The sequence below is a fragment of the Prosopis cineraria genome, unplaced genomic scaffold (assembly GCF_029017545.1).
Source record: "Prosopis cineraria cultivar Desert tree isolate PC_DT_omini unplaced genomic scaffold, ASM2901754v1 PC5, whole genome shotgun sequence".
NCBI classification, from domain to species: Eukaryota; Viridiplantae; Streptophyta; class Magnoliopsida; order Fabales; family Fabaceae; genus Prosopis; species Prosopis cineraria.
This window is the reverse complement of record NW_026555336.1, coordinates 34,130,910-34,148,391: the sequence shown is the minus strand read 5'-3', so window position 1 is coordinate 34,148,391 and position 17,482 is coordinate 34,130,910. Positions and strand designations below refer to the sequence as shown.

Below are 17,482 nucleotides of genomic sequence, written 5' to 3'. Positions count from 1 at the left end.
TAAAGTATACTCCCTCTATTAAAAAATATAAGGTATTTTTAATCAAATCTCATCCCCCAATAAAGTAACTATCTACTTTTAAACTAACCTTATCTTTTCATATTTATCCCTATTAAATACCATATAATAAATATAAAGTTACTATCAATAGGGGTACTTTTGAAAAAAAATCAATGATTATACTTTAAAAGATTAAAAATATCTTACATTTTTAACATTCAACTCTTCAAAAAATACTTTATATTTTTTAATATTTAACTTTTTAAAAAATACTTTATATTTTTAAATAAAAGAGTATTATAATAAAAACAAAATGAGTACTCTCTCTCACTAATATTTAGTATAACAAGAGGAATTTATGATTGATTTTGATACCGTAATTTATAAATAAAAAATATCTTTCAAGATAAAATTAATTTTATGACCGGTAATGACGATGGAGAGTTGAAGGAGTAAGCCGCAAGCACAGCTATTCAATCCGCATCTGGCTTGAGATGACTTGGTGGTCAAGAATTGGGATGTGAATGCGGAGATGCGTGGGCCCCATTCAACGACCCAGATTAATTACACTGGTCAGATGGGAAGATGCGACGTCGTTTTCACGGGGAACAAACACAAAGATATGCAAAGTTAAACAAGAAAACGCAAGGTTCACGGCACCAGAGTGTGAACGTGTAATTAGTCACCGCAAGTCACAGCCTCACATCTCGTTTACAAGATAGCTCCAGCTTCCACTCAAACCATAAACATAAACCTTCCTTCCCTTTCTCACTCATTTTAATAGTCAGCCCTTGATTTTCATGTGACCTCACCTTTCAAATCCTCTCCTCTAATTTTATTTAATCAAATTAATCATGTAGTCCCTAATATAAACTGTTTTTTTTTTAAATCAATCCCTGAACTTTCATATTATTAGTATGCTAGTCCTTAAACTTTCATACAATTAGTAATTAGGCACCCACCAGCACTTGCTGCAGCTTACAAGAACTCACTAAAAACATGAAAATTCAGTGATTGATCTAGAAAAGCACGAAGTTCAGGAGCTTAGTAAATTACAAATTCACGTACTTTCTCTTGTTTCTTTTACTGGGCGCCTTTTAAAAAGATTTTTTAATTTTTTGATTTTTTGTGAACACTCATTAACACCAATTATCCTAGGCCTGCTCCATTTTAATTGTGAGAACTTCATGAGCCTCAAACTAATTTAAATTGAAGTATGGTAAGTACCACAAGGGTGAGAGTTCCTTGCCACTAATGTTGTCACATTTCTTAATTTGAACCTAAGATCTCTTATTAAACTTAGTTTTCAATATAAGACATTTGATTATATATTAATTACATTATCTCTATTTTAAACTTATTAATTACGAGAGAGAATTTAATGTACATTTAAATTTTCTTCATTTAAATGAAAATAAAATTAAAAATTTATTATTTTTTTAAATAAAATTAGTGACTTCAACATTTCCTTTAATTTTGGTGAGATAATTGAAGAGTCCTTGTAACAGACAACAGAAGAAGGATAGTTGAGGGAGTAATATTTAGCCATCTAACGCTATTAAATACTATCCCTTGCCCTACCTAGTTCAATGAATCTATCAACGCAAAGTATAATATCCTCTGCAGGCAAAAGCTCATAATTTCAATCACTTGTTTTACTGCCCATTAATTTATCATTAATTTTTTTTTTTTACATTTCAACGTTGATAAATTCTCAGCATCTATTAATTATATTAATAGTTGACCAGGTAAAATTCAACTGGGTCAAGATCCACAACAAACAAAATAAAAAAGGCAACGTGGCACGTGTCATTGCTAACATGTAGAGCCAGTCTCCTACATCACTCATGCATCTGTCACACTCTCTCCCCCCCCCCCCCCTTGCTTTAGTCACTATCTCTGCACCCCTTGACTACTTCAGAGGCTCCTACCATTTTGGTTTATTAATGTTACGATTGAGGCTGTACTATGTAATTAAATGACTGGTGGAATCTTATCTTACTACTATTAATGGGTGATTAACAGACGTATTAGATTTCTTTTTTTAAATTTTACATGTTTCACTACTAGTTGTTAAGTATGACAACAACATTTTCAAGACCAAATCCAGAAACCAGAAATGGTATTGATCTGAGCCCTAAAACCAGTTTTGATGTCCCCAGACCCCACCGTAGATTGTTGCCACAAGTCAATTCTATGCTGGAGTATTGAGTAGTGGAGCCAAAAAGTTTATTAATGAAAGAATTGTGAGAGACTTAAAAAAAAAAAAAGCTAAAGATATTTTCTTATTAAAAACAATACTGTTCGAGACACCTTCGAATATACATGTGAGCGTCTCTTCGGACAAGAATTCGAACTTTAACCCCTTTTATTAGATTTAATCCTCATTTGTCGTGTGAGTGACTTTACAAGCATGAGCACTCAGAGACAGACACTTGAGCCAATAAAGTTTAGGGTCTACAAATAATTACTGAACCTTAGCCCAGGAAAAAAGCTTGATATTTTTCTAGATTTCATCGAAGCAATCACCCCCCCAACCCAAAAGAAGCAATATACACTAAAACATAAAACATAAAATCTACAAGAAACTGTTGAAGTTACAGAATAAACATTGCAAAACTAAGGAGAAAAAATAAACATCCAAAAGAAAAGAGACCAATTTGAAGGATTAGAGGCTAATACAATATTCCTTTTTTCCTTGCTTGAGAGGACTTCTTAAAGTAATTTCTCTTAAAGCAATTGATTTTCGAGCTCAAATTGAAAGGACTATAATTTGAGCTTAAATTGTAAACTCACCAATCCATAATGCAACACGAAGACATAGAGGCAAAAACTGATTTCAATTATGATTATTCTTCCTGAGCATAAACCCATGTAAGAATTGATCGTTAAGGAAGATCCCAATCTGGCAATCATTCGACATGCTCACGTCACTGTACGAAGAGCCCATCATTCCAAAAGGCATATAGTGGGAAAAGATCTCCAATCTAAGGGTAGTCTTCCACTTAAAATATCTAACAAGTTTCTTTGAATCATTGATATTATCATGTTGATTATTATCTTTATCTTTTATTTTTTTATATATTTTAGTGTATAATTCTCGTAAGTCGTTGGCAATAACTGTAGCGTGAAGAGCACAGATGACCAATTATAGAAACCAAATTTTGATAATCGTATTAATATTTTATGCCATAACGTGATAATGGCGACAGAGACCTTCTTAGTTGCCAGCCCATGTAATAAAAAAACGACCTTCACTATTGGCTCCACTTGGTGAATTTATGAATTCCGAACTAGTATCATTTTTTTTTTTCCAATTTCGCAATCTTATTATTCTCAATTAATCTTGTACTATATGTTTTACTGGAATTGTTTGAGGAAAAATATACATCATGTGACGGAGATGGAAACTTGGCCCAAAAGAAAAGTTTAAGAGCCGAGTTTGGGCCAGACAAAAGTGTAGAGACGGAAAGCTCCAAGAAGTCCCTCCCAAAGCAACAATTCAACCATCAAACATATATCAACAAAAAGTTAATCCAATTAACAAGAATTTAATTTATATTATTTTCGCAAGTGTTCATTAAATTTGAAAGTATGCATTAGTCTTAATAAATTACACTCACCTAAATTCTGGTCAAAATATTAGTACATTCTTTAGCCTCACTAATTCCTAGCCTCATGAATTGGGTTAGTAATAGAAGTAAAATCTATCGACAATTCAGTAACTATAATTTTTAAGATGCTCCACGAAGGTGCTTTCGATTGAACGGTGGAGATCAAGAGAACTTTGCCGGGCAAAACTTACGACTTGGTACCGCCACTCTCATTGGAGAACTGCGCGGACACATCCAATCATATGTCACCACGTGGAATTTCTGCGTAACTTGCCGCGCTTCCCTTCATCGACATAATGACGTCGCCTCCCTTAAACACGGTCGTTTTCTCCTTCTTCTCTCCCTTGTTCCCTTCCGTTCTGCCAGAAGGCAATCTTGCAGAAAGAAACCGGCGGCTTGTTGTTGGGCATTGATGGAGGCTCACGGCGCCGGAATCCGCTGTGTATTACTCTTGTTGTTTTGTATAGCCGGGATCTGCCTATATCTACCAGGGCTTTCTCCAGGAAACTCTGTCAGTGCAGATTATTCTTTTCCTAATTTGCCGTTGATACGTTCGATCTCTTCTTTAAGTTTTATTTGAATCCACATGTGAGTTTCTGCAGCATGCTTTCTAAGTTAACATTCTAATGTATCTCATGCTTCGTCATATGTAGGTCGACCAAGCAATTTGGTCCTGATGGCCAGAGGTTTAAGCACCTTGCATTTCTAAACTTGGCGCAGAATGTAGTATGTTTATTCTGGTCATACATTAGTGAGTTTATGTTCCAATTGCTCCTTCTATTTATAATTTGCGTACAGTGGTTTGTAAATATTTCTTTTTTTGACCCTATTGGTTTATTACACCAGTGATAAAGATATGGTCCGGCGAAAGTTCTGATGGTGCTCCTTGGTGGTCTTACTGGAGTGCTGGCATTACTAATACAATTGGCCCAGCAATGGGAATTGAAGCGTTGAAATATATTAGTTACCCTGCGCAGGTATGGTCTTATTCAAATTTCTTTCATAGCCTCTTTTATTCTTTTTTTTTTTTTGTCTTTTAATTTTGATTATCATCGTCATAATGTTATTTTTACTACTTGTAGGTCCTTGCCAAGTCCTCAAAAATGATTCCAGGTCGGTAGTTCGTGCTTTGCCTTCTCTTTTTTCTACTTTTTCCGTTTTACTCCAGTTGCATCTGTTACTATGTAAAGTACTCTACAATTTAAATGTTACCATGTTATTTGTTTTACGTCATGCAGTCATGCTGATGGGTGCAATTGTCTATGTTATAAGATACGCTTTTCAGGAATACCTTTGTTCATTCCTTGTTGCTGGAGGGGTATCGACATTTGCACTTCTAAAGGTTAGGAACTTCTTAGAAGAACCAAGCGAATGATTTTACATTTTTTTGCCGCAGTGTTGTTCTCCATTTCTTGGAAGAACAGGTTAGAACCATGAATATAGCTCCATCTTACAGTTTCTTATGTCTTCGTGCTTGATTTGCAGACAAGCTCCAAGACTATCAAAAAGCTTGCACATCCAAATGCTCCCCTCGGTTATGGGCTATGTTTCCTGAATCTTGCCTTTGATGGATTTACAAATGCTACTCAGGATTCCTTAAAAGCAAGGTAATGGAAGGGAAAGCATTTCCATGTATTGATTTGGCATATGGCTATCCAAATTCGACTGAGCTTCTCTCTTTGTTCTGCTTGTTTCTTTCCCTCTCGTGTCTTGTGTCATGAGTGTAAAACTGCATTTTTAGCGGCTCTTCTGTGTTAATTATTTGAAAGAAATTTCTTGGGAAAAAAAAAAGGAAAAGAAAAAAGAAGTTATGAAATGATTTTGTCAAAGGGAAATCCAATACAGTGCGGAAGAAGGCATCCAAACTGATTGGAACAGATTTTGAGGCTTGCTTGATTAACTTGCTGGCTGGTCTAGCCTGTGCAGCTTAAAACGCATACCTATATATTTTCTTCTGGCTTTCTCTTCTATCTCTACCTCTATGAGATTGAGATATCTGGTTGGATGTTGGCAATATTGCCCCTAATATTATCTCTGGTTGGACATGTTTGATATGTATAATTTCTTTTGCTTGTTATATGTACATCTCCGATGTTTGTTGCGGGAAACACTGAACTGTCTGTTGCATTTGCTAAGTTAAATATTTGAGTTTCTGTTTGATGTGTTGATGTTAAATTAAATTATTATGGTAATTACTTTTTAAAGTTTTGATTTGTGTTGCTCAGGTACCCAAAAACAAGTGCTTGGGTTATAATGTTGGGCATGAATTTGTGGGGCACCATATACAATATGATATACATGTTTGTGTTGCCTTACGGGCGTGGATATGAGGCAATCCGCTTTTGCAGACAGCATCCAGAGGCACCATGGGATATTCTTCTATATTGTTGCTGTGGTGCGGTGGGCCAGAACTTCGTCTTTTTGACGATAAGCCGATTTGGATCTTTGGCAAACACCACCATCACCACCACTCGCAAGTTTGTTAGCATTGTAGTCTCGTCATTAATGAGCGGGAATCCCTTGTCATCCATGCAATGGAGATGCGTTTTTATGGTGTTCTCTGGATTGTCTTACCAGATCTACCTCAAATGGCACAAGTTGCTGAGATCTCAGACGACGAGAAAGACGACATGAAAAAAGAGATCCTTGAGCAATCTTGAATTTAAACGTTAATACCTTTTGACCCTTTTCAGCTCACCTGCTCAACCTCCTTGTTATCATCTCCTTTACTTTTGAAAGGTGCATTAAGCCAATTGTCGTTATACTTAGAGTTTTATTTTTGCTTTTTTCTCTTTTTCCGTTTTTGAGCCGTGCAATTTGGGGCCAGTGTCGTCTTATTCGCTTCCGGTTATTATTAGTTGCTTCTTGTAACTTATAGTAGAGCTGTACGGTCTGTAATTGTAAACATGACTTCCAGATTTAATCTTCAAGTTAATTACCTATTTCGTCTGATTCTTGTTGGGTTGAGATTATCCCAACATTATCGCGTCAAAGTAATGACATCTTCCAGATTAACATATTCAATTCTGCTTAAATAAACTTCAGGGTTAGTTTGAATGGCATCACATTCTGAGGTCTCACCCTTCCACTCCTCTAAAACAATTAATACGAAGAATTAGGCACTAATGTTGAAATGTGAATTTACTGTACAATATGGATCCATGTGGAGAAAGTGGTAGGGATGACAACAGACAAGTCAAGGTTTTAGAAGAATGATTGCTTTCGTTACTTGCATCATTGACTGACATATATCTCTATTCGAAATATGGGAACTTAAACCAATGGTAAATGTATGTGAAATATAAGTAGTACTAAATACATTTTCTCATATTATATATACATATATATATTTTAAAAAAAAGCCATACCATCTGTAATTTATGAATAATGTGATTATAGATTTTATATGACATATCAGTTGTTTTTTTAAAAAAAAAAAATCTATTGGGCAAGATAAAATGAAAGTAAATGGAAAGTGGGGAGAGGTGGTGCACCTTCCGTTGATAAAGTGAAGGGACAAATGAATGTAACTTTATTTTGAGGAGAGTTCCCTCGCTTCCTTTTAACCAATTACTTTTGCTTTCGTCATTATTATATGATATGCCTTCTGTCTTCCACCACCGTTAACCTCTCACAACCTCTTGTTCCTTACTAAATAACAACCAACTTCTCCCAGAATTCTTCACTGAACTACTCCATGGCGAACAAACCATGTACCCATGTGCGCGAGAGAGAGAGGGGTCTGCAAGCCTCTGCCAGATCCAGAGTACGAGCTTTTCTGTCTGTAAGTTCCCTTCATTTCGTTCTTCATTTCTTGTTAAGTTCCTATTGGTTTTTTGCAAACACAATATGAAAGTTTTTGTGGCTGAATATTTGTGTCTTTTGCAGAAGAGTGTGAAAGAGAGAACATCAATAAGTTGGTTGACATAGGCTTCCTATGATTCTATGGTTTTCTAGCGTTTTTATCTTTCGTTTTTATCCTCTTTATGGGAAAACGGGGGTGGTGGAGTCCATGCGAAACTCTACTCTTCTTCTACAGAGATGTTCTTCACTTTTTGTTATGAGCTAATCCAGAAAAGTAAAGAGAGTACAGAAACAGTAAATGCACGCCAAAAACCAAAATGCATTTCCACTCCAACTGTTATGAGGTTTCAGTACATCAAAATCCAAATATATATTATTCTATACTTTATGCACACCCAAAACAACAAATAGGAATCCAATTTGCCATTGGTTAATTTTTTCTCTCTCTTCTATTTCTGTTTCTGTTCATATATTGAATAGGATAGGCGATGAGCCGGTGTATACACACTCAGGATGAATGCTGCTTACATAGCAGACTCTGTACAAAAAAACAAATCATGACCAAGAGCTGGATTGAACCAAAACAAACCCAGAATGGTATCAAGAGAAAAACAAGCCAAATAATCACACACTAAGCAAACTAGTTTTTAGTGCAACTACCAAAGAAAAGGTAAGTCTGACTGGTGGGGTATGGAGGAATGACATTGTTAGATATGTCTAATTTTCACAAGAACGCACCAGAGCATTCTTGGGGAGGGGAAGAGGATGGTGCCTTCAAAATTTTAGGATCATTAAGACCATAAGGTTGCAATCTGATGGATCTCATCTCAAAACCAAGCAAAGAACTCAGTCCGAATTGCAAAGGGTAGGGAGAAAGGAACCTAGAAGGGGAAAGGGAGTGTTGATTTGTCCATTACCAACTGAATAGAGGGATTAGATTATAGACTGTGTAGTAGGGCTCTTTTGCAAGGTGGTGGCTGTGAGGGGTTGGCACCGGCGTTCATGGATGGGGACTCCATTCCAAGCGTTTTCATTAGGAAGTTCCTTTCCTGCAGAAGTTGTCAAAGAAAGAAGAAACAAGGGGTTAGTCGTACAACAAACTTCGATATATTTGGGGGGAAAAAAACAGATATGCACAAGTGCATGTGTCTGTATTTGTAATTTTATTTCCGTTGGGATATTAACGCAGATTCTTCAACTTTTGGGACGTGTCTCGTACTGTTGAGTCAAAGATTACTGATAATAGTACAATGGAAGTTTCATGTGAATAATTCCAAGTACATCAGCTGATAAACACCCCTGCTCATAATATAATAGGGTGTATGCAACATATTTTTATGAGTAAGAAAAGAATTTGCTTCATATTTGAGATGTGAAACTCTATTTTGGTGGGATTAAGAGAATCTTCCGTTATAGCAGAGACTAGTCTCCCTTAAGGTATGGAGAGCAAAGGGAAGATCAAGACCCCTCCCAACTATGTTGTTCTGTACACTAGATGTGAAACTCTATTACTACCTCAGCAATAATACCTTTGACCATTCAGCAGTATAGTAACATGCTATCCACGTAGCTCAGCAGAATAGACAAAGTTACATACACCATACAGCTTACACTCCTTCAATCTTATAAGGAGATGATGGGGATAATACTCAACAGCTTACACTCTTGTCACTTAATATGACGTCTTGATCTCTCTCTCTCTCTCTCGGTTTAGTAATTTTCTGTGTTATAGGCTAACCCTAAGCCAGGTAAATGTCTCCCTTGTCCACATTTTTAATCAATAGTTTACAAGGAAATAAATCAGTTTCTTCATTTAGATTATCAACATATCCGAAACTAGAAGCAAAATTAGTGAGCACTTAACCATAGGTTTACACCATTGTGACAAAAATTATCGTAATTGTTCTTTATTTGGGACTAAAAGCAATGAGTCATGAGTGTAATTTATTCATTTGAAATACTCCTTATTTATTTACAATAAGATATACTTTTTTACGCAAAAAAAAAAAAGATTGTTTTTGAAAGAAACTGTTTGGGTGTTCCAAAAAAAAAAAAGGAAGTCTTAATGAAACTTTTGTACTAGTAAGATAAATAAAATATTTTCGTCAACGAGATCCGTTAAGCTACAGATTCAAAAAGCAGAGCTTCAGTGTCACCGGAAAATTTACCTCCCTTTAAAATTTATCTGAACTGGAAGAACAAAAAACCTAATGTATGGCCAGAACAAACTGCATATTGTTCTGGCAAGGCAGAAACATTTCCAGTCAGTCTTATTTGACTTGATTGCTTTATAAGCACATTTGTAGACAAATTTAAGTCAGCTTCCAGTTGTAATAATAATTAATTAATCATCTTGATTCCACTATTCTAAATCCTAAGGGTGATAAGGCAACTGCATTACTTGTTGCGCGAATATTGACGATTTTCACAGATAAATTCCATCCGCAGCCAACTCTATAGCTACTGCCAAAAATGACCCTTAGGTTACTCAAGTAACCTAATAACAAAACAGCATTTTGGAAGCCTTGCTGCCAGTTAATGTTGAAACTATATAAGAACTATTAGAATTACTACAGTTGACAAAAGGGTTCACTTGTCTCCCAAATTCCCATAGTTTTACGAGGATTGTTATAATCTTCACAACTCAATGCTACCATAATTTAGCTGTTGGACCTTAAGATTGTTAAACGTTTTCAAAGTGCATGGGTAACTTACACTTTCTGAAAACTGGGGGCTGGGAATTCCTGCAGCCAAAGATCTGAACATAGGGGTAACTTGAATTGGGGAATTGAACTCTGTGCTTGATGAGGTAGAAGCAATGCCATCATTGCTTATTTGTTCCTCACAAGATGGGAAGATATCTGCCACTGAAAGAAATATGTTATTTGCCAATTATGATTCATGACAACATTAGCTTGCCACAAATTAGAAAACAATATTTGCCCTTATAGTGGCCCAGGGTTATCTTACCTTGACCCATAGTTGCAGAAGAGAGATCTTCTTTCCCACGTTCACTAACTCTTTTTTGATCTCCAAGTTGGATAGGCTTTAGGTCAGTTCCAATATCCTGAAGCAGAGAGTGTTCCAGATTATCACTTGCTGAATGGGGCAGAAGAGTTGATCCTGTACTGTATTCAGAACTGCTTGGAGAGTCTTCATATAGTTCTGGTTGCCTTTAACAAATTTAAGAACTATTAGATTTTTTTTCCCCAAAAAACTACAGGTTGAGCCTGCATTAAATTAAATTTTCAATACTTAAAAATACCTCCAACATTGCTGGCTCCCCTCATTACTACTCTTAAATTCCTCCATAATGTCTTTAAGATCTACGAGCTGTAAATCTGAAATCTTATATTTAAGAATATCTGATTCTTTGGTTTGGTTCAGAAACTCTTGAAGAACCTAGCATCATCACTTTAAAGCATCAAAAAATGTTGGAAGAATATGAACAACTACGTTTTTCTTTATATGCTCCTGAACTGAGCTTTAGGGACCACAACTTGTGATACATAATTAAATTTCAGGACTTATCATTATTAAGCTTTTAACACTGACTGTATACTCCCAATCTGACCAATGAAGCTATTTCTTAAGTTTTAAAGATAACATCAGCAATATAAATGATTCAGATAGCGCTTGCTATCAGGCAATAGCAGGAACTTGTAATGCCTAATATTTGCAATTGCTCCCCATTGACTGGGTGAGCGTCATAACTATCAGCTTGTGCATAGCAATGAATGTGTTAAGGTCTTGCAGAATTGAATTAGTATCTAAAAAATATGCTAACAAGCTGAATAGTGAAGTTATTTGAGTTTTCAAAGTCAATATCAGCTATGTTAAATGGCTCTCATGATTTTCCTACGAACAGGTTTGACTCCTGGCTAGTTACGTTTCTTTTTTGATATAACAAACCAGGAAGATCATTCTTGAAGAACCACGCAATGTTGTATTCAATACTCAAAGCACACAATGGTCAGAATCTCAGCCCAACCCCTCACCTTCCATGCGTCTTCAAGACTCTGGCCCACATCATCTGTATTAACTTTTAGAGCTAGTGAACTTAATAACTCCGCCTGTTGCATTATCACGCTTATCTTTGGATCATCCTCTTTAAGAAATGTTCCTTGAGTCTTGCAATTATGGGCTGAAAAGTCGAAACAAACTGAGTCATATTGGCATAAAATGATTTCCAAAACCTGTGATAACCTAGCTCCAAGAGTCACATTCTAATCCTTCCGCTTTTTCTATTTCAGGAGTAACAATAGCAAGAATAAGTCCCACGTCCAATTTAAACACATTACCATCACTGCTGATCTTGGCACTGGAAGATTCATGCTGACCTGGCAAATTCTGACCCAAAATCGAAAACAGTGCTCTTGACTGCTGTTTTATTGTTGCTTCATATTGCTTATGGGATCTATCTCCGAAGTTGATCTTTTCTGCAGCGTCAGGGATATGGGCTCTCCTACAATGAAATAGAAATGGAATGATATTTATCAATGTTCTTTATAGAATGTTCATTTCACTTATTTGAAACCAATAAGTGTAATGCACACCTCATCTTCTTAGTAGGTGCTGCAGCCTCTGATGTTGACTCTCTGTTATCACCCTGTTGGAAAATAGTCCTTTTGTTATTTGAATTAGTGAACGAAGTGCTATTCTCTTTTGCCAAGGCTTCAAATTTTGCTCTCTTCTTGCAAAGAGTGGAGAAACGATTTTTCACAGCATTATCAGTTCTGGATAGAAAACATTACATTGAACTTAACTGTCACCAACAGGAATATTGTATATTTAATGCTTCCATGAATCGGAGACTGGATTCTTGTTTACCTGCCTGAAACCACCTTTGCTATTTCTGTCCATCTGTTACCAAATATTTTCTGAGCCTATGTAGAGCAATATGATATTAGATGAAAACAGGGGAACAAAAAAGTTTCTGGTGAAATGTAATTTCTATCATCTGCTAAGCAACTCAAATAGACGATTTTGATGAGTAATGAATCTTATATTGCCATCATGTGATATCCCTCAAGTAAATGTAGGAGTTGGGGGAAAACATAAAAAGGGTTTGAAAAAGGAAAAAGGAAAAAGAAAAAAGAAAAGAAAGAAATCCAAAATTTGAAGTGGCATCAAATCATCAGTTTACCTCACATAAGAGCAAGTCTTCCTCCGGTGACCATCCTCCTTTCTTGAAATCAGAGTTCAAGTAAGTGTACCATCTGATATGTTAACAACTAATTACTTTGGCATCATCAGATTGAAACAACGATAAATCATTTAAAAAAAAATCTGGACTGTAAAAGGATGAAACAGAGGATTCCATGAAACCTCAGTCAACTTGGAAAAACAAAAAAACTCACCTTCTTCTGCACTGTCTTGTCGTTTTGTCGTTGAAGTTAGATGCAATAATTGCCCAACTGCACACAGTTAATGCAATTCAAATCCCTTAGATTCAAATAACCAGGAAAATGGTGGCACTAGTAACCCAAAAAAACAGTGAAAAGGGAGTCAGTACTTTTCAGTTCCATGGATGCTTATCTGCTTCCTCAATATATCATCTTCCTGCAACTCAAGCACCACATATGATATAGCGAAGTGGATTGGCAATAAATAAATAGATTAAAATAGAATATAATATAGAAAGACCTCTTGAGTCCACGTCACAATATGACGCTCCTTCTTCTGAGATTCTTCTTGCTCACCCAGCTGCTGCTGCTGCTGCTGCTGCTTCAGCTTCCTCATATCTCTGTGCTTGAAGGGTTTATTGTAATGGTGTGGCTCTCCTTGTCGGACGCTCCTACCTTTGACTGGAGCCAAGCTGCATGCTAAACCCGACGCTCTCTGCTTTTATAAAAATATGAAACTTTTTTTTATATAAATTTATTATAAAAGGAAAACCCCCTTCTTGCTTCCTCTTCCTTCTCTTTCATTCAACTTTACGCCGCTTCTACTAATAAAAACTCTGTATTGGTTTTTTCAAAAACGGAACCGTAATGAGCACAAATTCCATTCTTAAAAGTTAACTTACCAAAAGCTATAACATAACCCTCCAAACAAGTGGCCTCGGATCCTATATCCTCTGTAAAAGAAAGCAAAACCCGTTGCTCAAATTAGGTGAAAGTGAAACGTTGCAGATAGGAAAACGATCAATGAAAAATACATGAATGGATGACTACAGGGCGCGTAGGGTTGAACGATCAAATCAAAATCGTATATATTTGGTATGTAATCGATTACCCGGAAAAGTGCACAGATCTAAAAGGAAAAAAAAATGAGGAGCTTTGGGAATATCAGAAAGCAAAAGGAGGTGGAAGCTTTGAAGCAAGTGGGCGTGGGAGTAGACAAATACCTGGGCAACGAATGAAGGAATGCAGCGAGTGACTAGTGAGTGATTAAGGAATTGGTAAGTGGATGTGTAGAGATTGATTGAAAGGTTTCAGAGCAGAGAGGAGTGATGTGGCTTCATTTGGTTTCAGACACACACTCTGTCTCTCTCTCTCTCTCTCTCTCTACTTTTTGAAAACGGTCATGGCGTCGTATTATTCTTACAAAGAAATCTAGAAAAGAGGAATAAAGATTGATTAAAATATAATAAAATGAAGGGATTAATTGTGGGGAGAGTGCGCGGGCATGAGGCCTGGTTTGAATAAAACGCTGAATTCCATGAGCAAAGTAGGGAATGCTGCGTGCACTCTTCTGTACACTGCATTAATACAATCATCAATTATTTAGGGTCGAATTTATATGATGTATTCTAAAAAAAATTATTTTTAATATAATGCACTTAATGAGAGACCAAAGGAATTTTGTTAAAATATTTATATTTAATATAAAAATAAAAAATTTATTAATTTTTAAAATAAATCTAATAAGTTTTATTTTTAAATTTTAGTACAACATATTAAAAGTAACTTTTAAATAAAATTAAATGAAATATTTCTTATAAAAAGATTATTTTATTTTATAAGTCATTTTAAATGTCCAGCATTATTAATATATATGTATAAGTATACCTTTATTTATTACAATAATTTAAATTTATTCAACATGATAATTAGGAATAAGTTTGGCGATGCAATTACTAGTTTAATGTATTAATTTATTAACTCCATTCTTCAATTTGTATGTTGAAATCTTAAAAAATTATATTTTTGAAACAAAGTAAGTTTTTTTTTTAAATAAAAACTTGTGTTAGCACATATTACACGAATTTAAAAGTTATGTTTCACTACTTTTTGCCCGTCATGCACAAGTAGGGGACGATTCGAGAAGTTTACAAGTATAAGGATATGAGTGTGTGAGACTTACATATGTATTTAACTATTTATGTTTATATTCAACAAATCGAGCACATAAAAAATAAATAATATAAACATACTTGAATTTTAAGTAGGTATTTGAAAAGTAATATAGATAAATATTAATAAAAAAAAACTAAGTGTTTAAATTATTTTAATACATTCTAGAAATAAAAAAGTCAACAATAGAATAGAACTCTTAAAGTATATTGCGTGTAGACGTGTGCTATATTGAATACATATTTTATACCCAGTGATCACGCAAAATAAAAATAAAACTAAAAATACGGGCGTACGTTGATTTTCTTTAAACAAAAAAGTGTGGTGTAATTTTCCATTTCATAATACTGTACACGTTTAATTTTTAGCCAATTAAATTTGTATATATTTCTAAAAAATTCAGGTCAAATAAACAAAAGTTGTTTTCTTAATCTTAAGTGTAGGTGTCTCATATTGCATGGAATTGTCCTGTTTTATAAATTGCAAATAAAGTAAATTACTGTTTTCATCACAGCGAAGTAAAAATCAATTAGAAGTTCATTATTGATATTATTTTTAAAATATAAATTTAATGACTCTTTTTAAGAAAGTCCTTATATTATTAAATAGAAAATGTCATTTAATGTTAATACATAAAAATGTATAAGAAGATTAATTTATATTGTTCCCCTCCCCACCAAAATAATTCAGAGGTGTGACATATCTTTTTTTTTTTTTGTGATACAAGTATGACATGTCTCTATATTAAAGATAAAATGAAAAACTGGGTTAATTTAGCACGTGGCTCAAAAGTTGAGTATTGACTTAATACTTTCAATTATTGATAATTAATACTCGTTTTTAAATCTGTGTTAGGTTCATTCAGCAGCCAAATTTGATCATATTTGAATGTGAGAATGCATCCGTGCAACCAATGAATAACTACAGCAGGTTATCATAAATTCATAATGTTATTATATATTAGTTTTGCTTTTTTTAAATCCTTGTTATTATATTAACACGACAACAAAGCAAAACATGTTGAGTATCTATATTTAAAAAAAAGGTCATTATTTTCATACATTGTATAAATTTTGATAAATGAAACCTGTTGCTTTGTAACTTGTAAATAACACAACATATTATAAATTTTATGATAGAATTTGATATAATGAAATCGAAGAGCGATTGATGATGTATCGATGATCGAGTCGATGACAGTTGAATGCACGTGACTAACTATGACCAGCTAAGCGTGGCAGGTCACAACCCACTCTAACTCTTCAGTTTGAAATTAAATAATGTTCAAGTCACGTGCTTTCATTCACCTTTAGGGGAAAATGTTCATGTCATGTGCTTTCATTTTACTTTGGGGGCTTTTCATGGAAAGTTCGTAATTTTTAAAAATTGTAAAAATAAATTCTAAAACTTAAATTGTCCAAAAGATCAACAATTTTTGAAATTATTCTTCCCAAAACAAAGCAATTATTGGTGGCTGGGTTCTAAAATTCTACAGGTATCAATTAAAGTTAATGTTAATGTTCAGACTCCTATCACTTAAATAAGTGGTTAGGCATTGAAATATTAATTATTATATATGTAGTAATTTAATTAAAAGAGATCTATCATTTATTTTTAGTATCACAAGGAAAATAATCGCTACTATCAATAGAACATACTTCTTCTACTCTAAAAGAAAATTTATTAGAGTTAAAGTCTCACGGCGTATTTATAAAGATAGTTATATAATACAATACATATCAATAAAATCCTTATATTGATAATAGAATTTAAATCTATATTAATATTAATTAATTTTTTAATCATTTACCTATTAACATATGAAATTTTAATCACAAGATATTTAGCACATTTAATTAAGTCTTAACAAACGCCCATGCATATATTATTACTTTTTTTATGTCATCGTTTAACTTATCATATTTCATTGTTAATTTATATGTAAAAAATTCAAGCGAATTGAGTTTTAAGAGTTTATTTTTCTCTTTTTGACAGCACAAAAAGTAGACTCCATCGACAGTTAAAATTATTTCCCTCAAGGTACAGGAGGCAAAGTGTAAACATCTCCCAACTAAATTTCTAAATACATACGAGTTGCGCTTTAAACCACTAGCTACTTATTTAAGTAATAAAAGCTCTTACTACTTATGTCAATTTTAATTGATTGAGTTTTGAGAGTTTATGTTAACAAAGACAAATGTAAAAAATGATAATAACTTTGTAAAATAAATAAAATTTAATCATTGATATTATCATTATTTATTAATTATACTTGTAAAATTACGTGAATCTTGAAAAATAAGTTATCTTATTTATAATTTGTGAATACTATTAATTATTACAAATTTTATATATTATTTATATAAAATTATCTTATTTATAATTTATCTTATTTATGTATTATCACAAAGATTATAATATGAATCAATTTATATAGTTTGTGCCAGCAAGGATTAGACTAGTTGGCAAAAATTTGACTAATGATTCATAAGATTATATTAAGGACTTTGTTAGTGGATGATCTGTAAGTGTATCTTATAAATGCTTTTTAAGTATGGAGACATGCCTTAGCCCTAGTAGGCTTCCAAGACATGACTTATTTAAACTTTTTTCATAAAAAAAAATTGATTTTGAAAGTAAATGAAAAAATAATTACCAAGGTTAATTAATTAGCTCATGGTCATGCAATTTAAATAGGGAGATTACTTCTTGTATTGTTACATTTAACAAAGAGGGAAAGTAAAATTAATAAAAGGATATCACATT

The 17,482-nt window shown here is 33.9% G+C and overlaps 1 protein-coding gene, 1 long non-coding RNA gene and 1 pseudogene across 5 annotated transcripts; 2 read left to right on the top strand and 1 right to left on the bottom strand.

Moving 5' to 3' along the window:
• Nucleotides 1-4,011: 4,011 nt before the first annotated feature.
• LOC129311034 (UDP-galactose/UDP-glucose transporter 3-like) lies at nucleotides 4,012-6,556 on the top strand (annotated as a pseudogene).
• A 476-nt stretch (nucleotides 6,557-7,032) lies between these two features.
• LOC129311035 (uncharacterized) lies at nucleotides 7,033-12,058 on the top strand. The gene is made up of 2 exons (XR_008593220.1): nucleotides 7,033-7,398; nucleotides 11,672-12,058. It is a non-coding gene; the product is annotated as an uncharacterized LOC129311035 (long non-coding RNA).
• Nucleotides 7,718-13,955, bottom strand: LOC129311033 (transcription factor MYB88-like). Of its 4 annotated transcripts, none has more exons than XM_054952975.1 (14): nucleotides 13,768-13,955; nucleotides 13,447-13,497; nucleotides 13,065-13,259; nucleotides 12,934-12,980; nucleotides 12,779-12,835; nucleotides 12,565-12,637; nucleotides 12,249-12,304; nucleotides 11,975-12,154; nucleotides 11,720-11,883; nucleotides 11,417-11,562; nucleotides 10,684-10,820; nucleotides 10,389-10,591; nucleotides 10,134-10,279; nucleotides 7,718-8,467 (listed from the first exon to the last, which is right to left on the bottom strand). In XM_054952975.1, the coding sequence occupies exons 3-14, from the start codon at nucleotides 13,158-13,160 to the stop codon at nucleotides 8,357-8,359; spliced, it is 1,416 nt and encodes a 471-aa protein (XP_054808950.1). In that variant the 5' UTR covers nucleotides 13,161-13,259; nucleotides 13,447-13,497; nucleotides 13,768-13,955; the 3' UTR covers nucleotides 7,718-8,356. The 4 variants fall into 4 exon arrangements, with proteins under 4 accessions (XP_054808950.1, XP_054808951.1, XP_054808949.1 ...); XM_054952976.1 differs by having other exon boundaries at nucleotides 10,134-10,285; nucleotides 11,759-11,883; nucleotides 13,768-13,954; XM_054952974.1 differs by having other exon boundaries at nucleotides 10,134-10,285; nucleotides 13,065-13,262; nucleotides 13,768-13,953.
• Between the last annotated feature and the right edge of the window lie 3,527 nt (nucleotides 13,956-17,482).

Excerpts from the sequence above, each read along its gene's own strand:
- LOC129311033 (XM_054952974.1), bottom strand. The coding sequence starts at position 13,160 with ATGAGGAAGCTGAAGCAGCAGCAGCAGCAGCAGCAGCTGGGTGAGCAA. Across the intron at positions 11,563-11,719 it reads TGCCAAGATCAGCAGTGATG|CCCATAATTGCAAGACTCAA; the intron begins GTAATGTGTTTA and ends TCGACTTTTCAG. Across the intron at positions 10,286-10,388 it reads TTCTGCAACTATGGGTCAAG|TGGCAGATATCTTCCCATCT; the intron begins GTAAGATAACCC and ends TATTTCTTTCAG.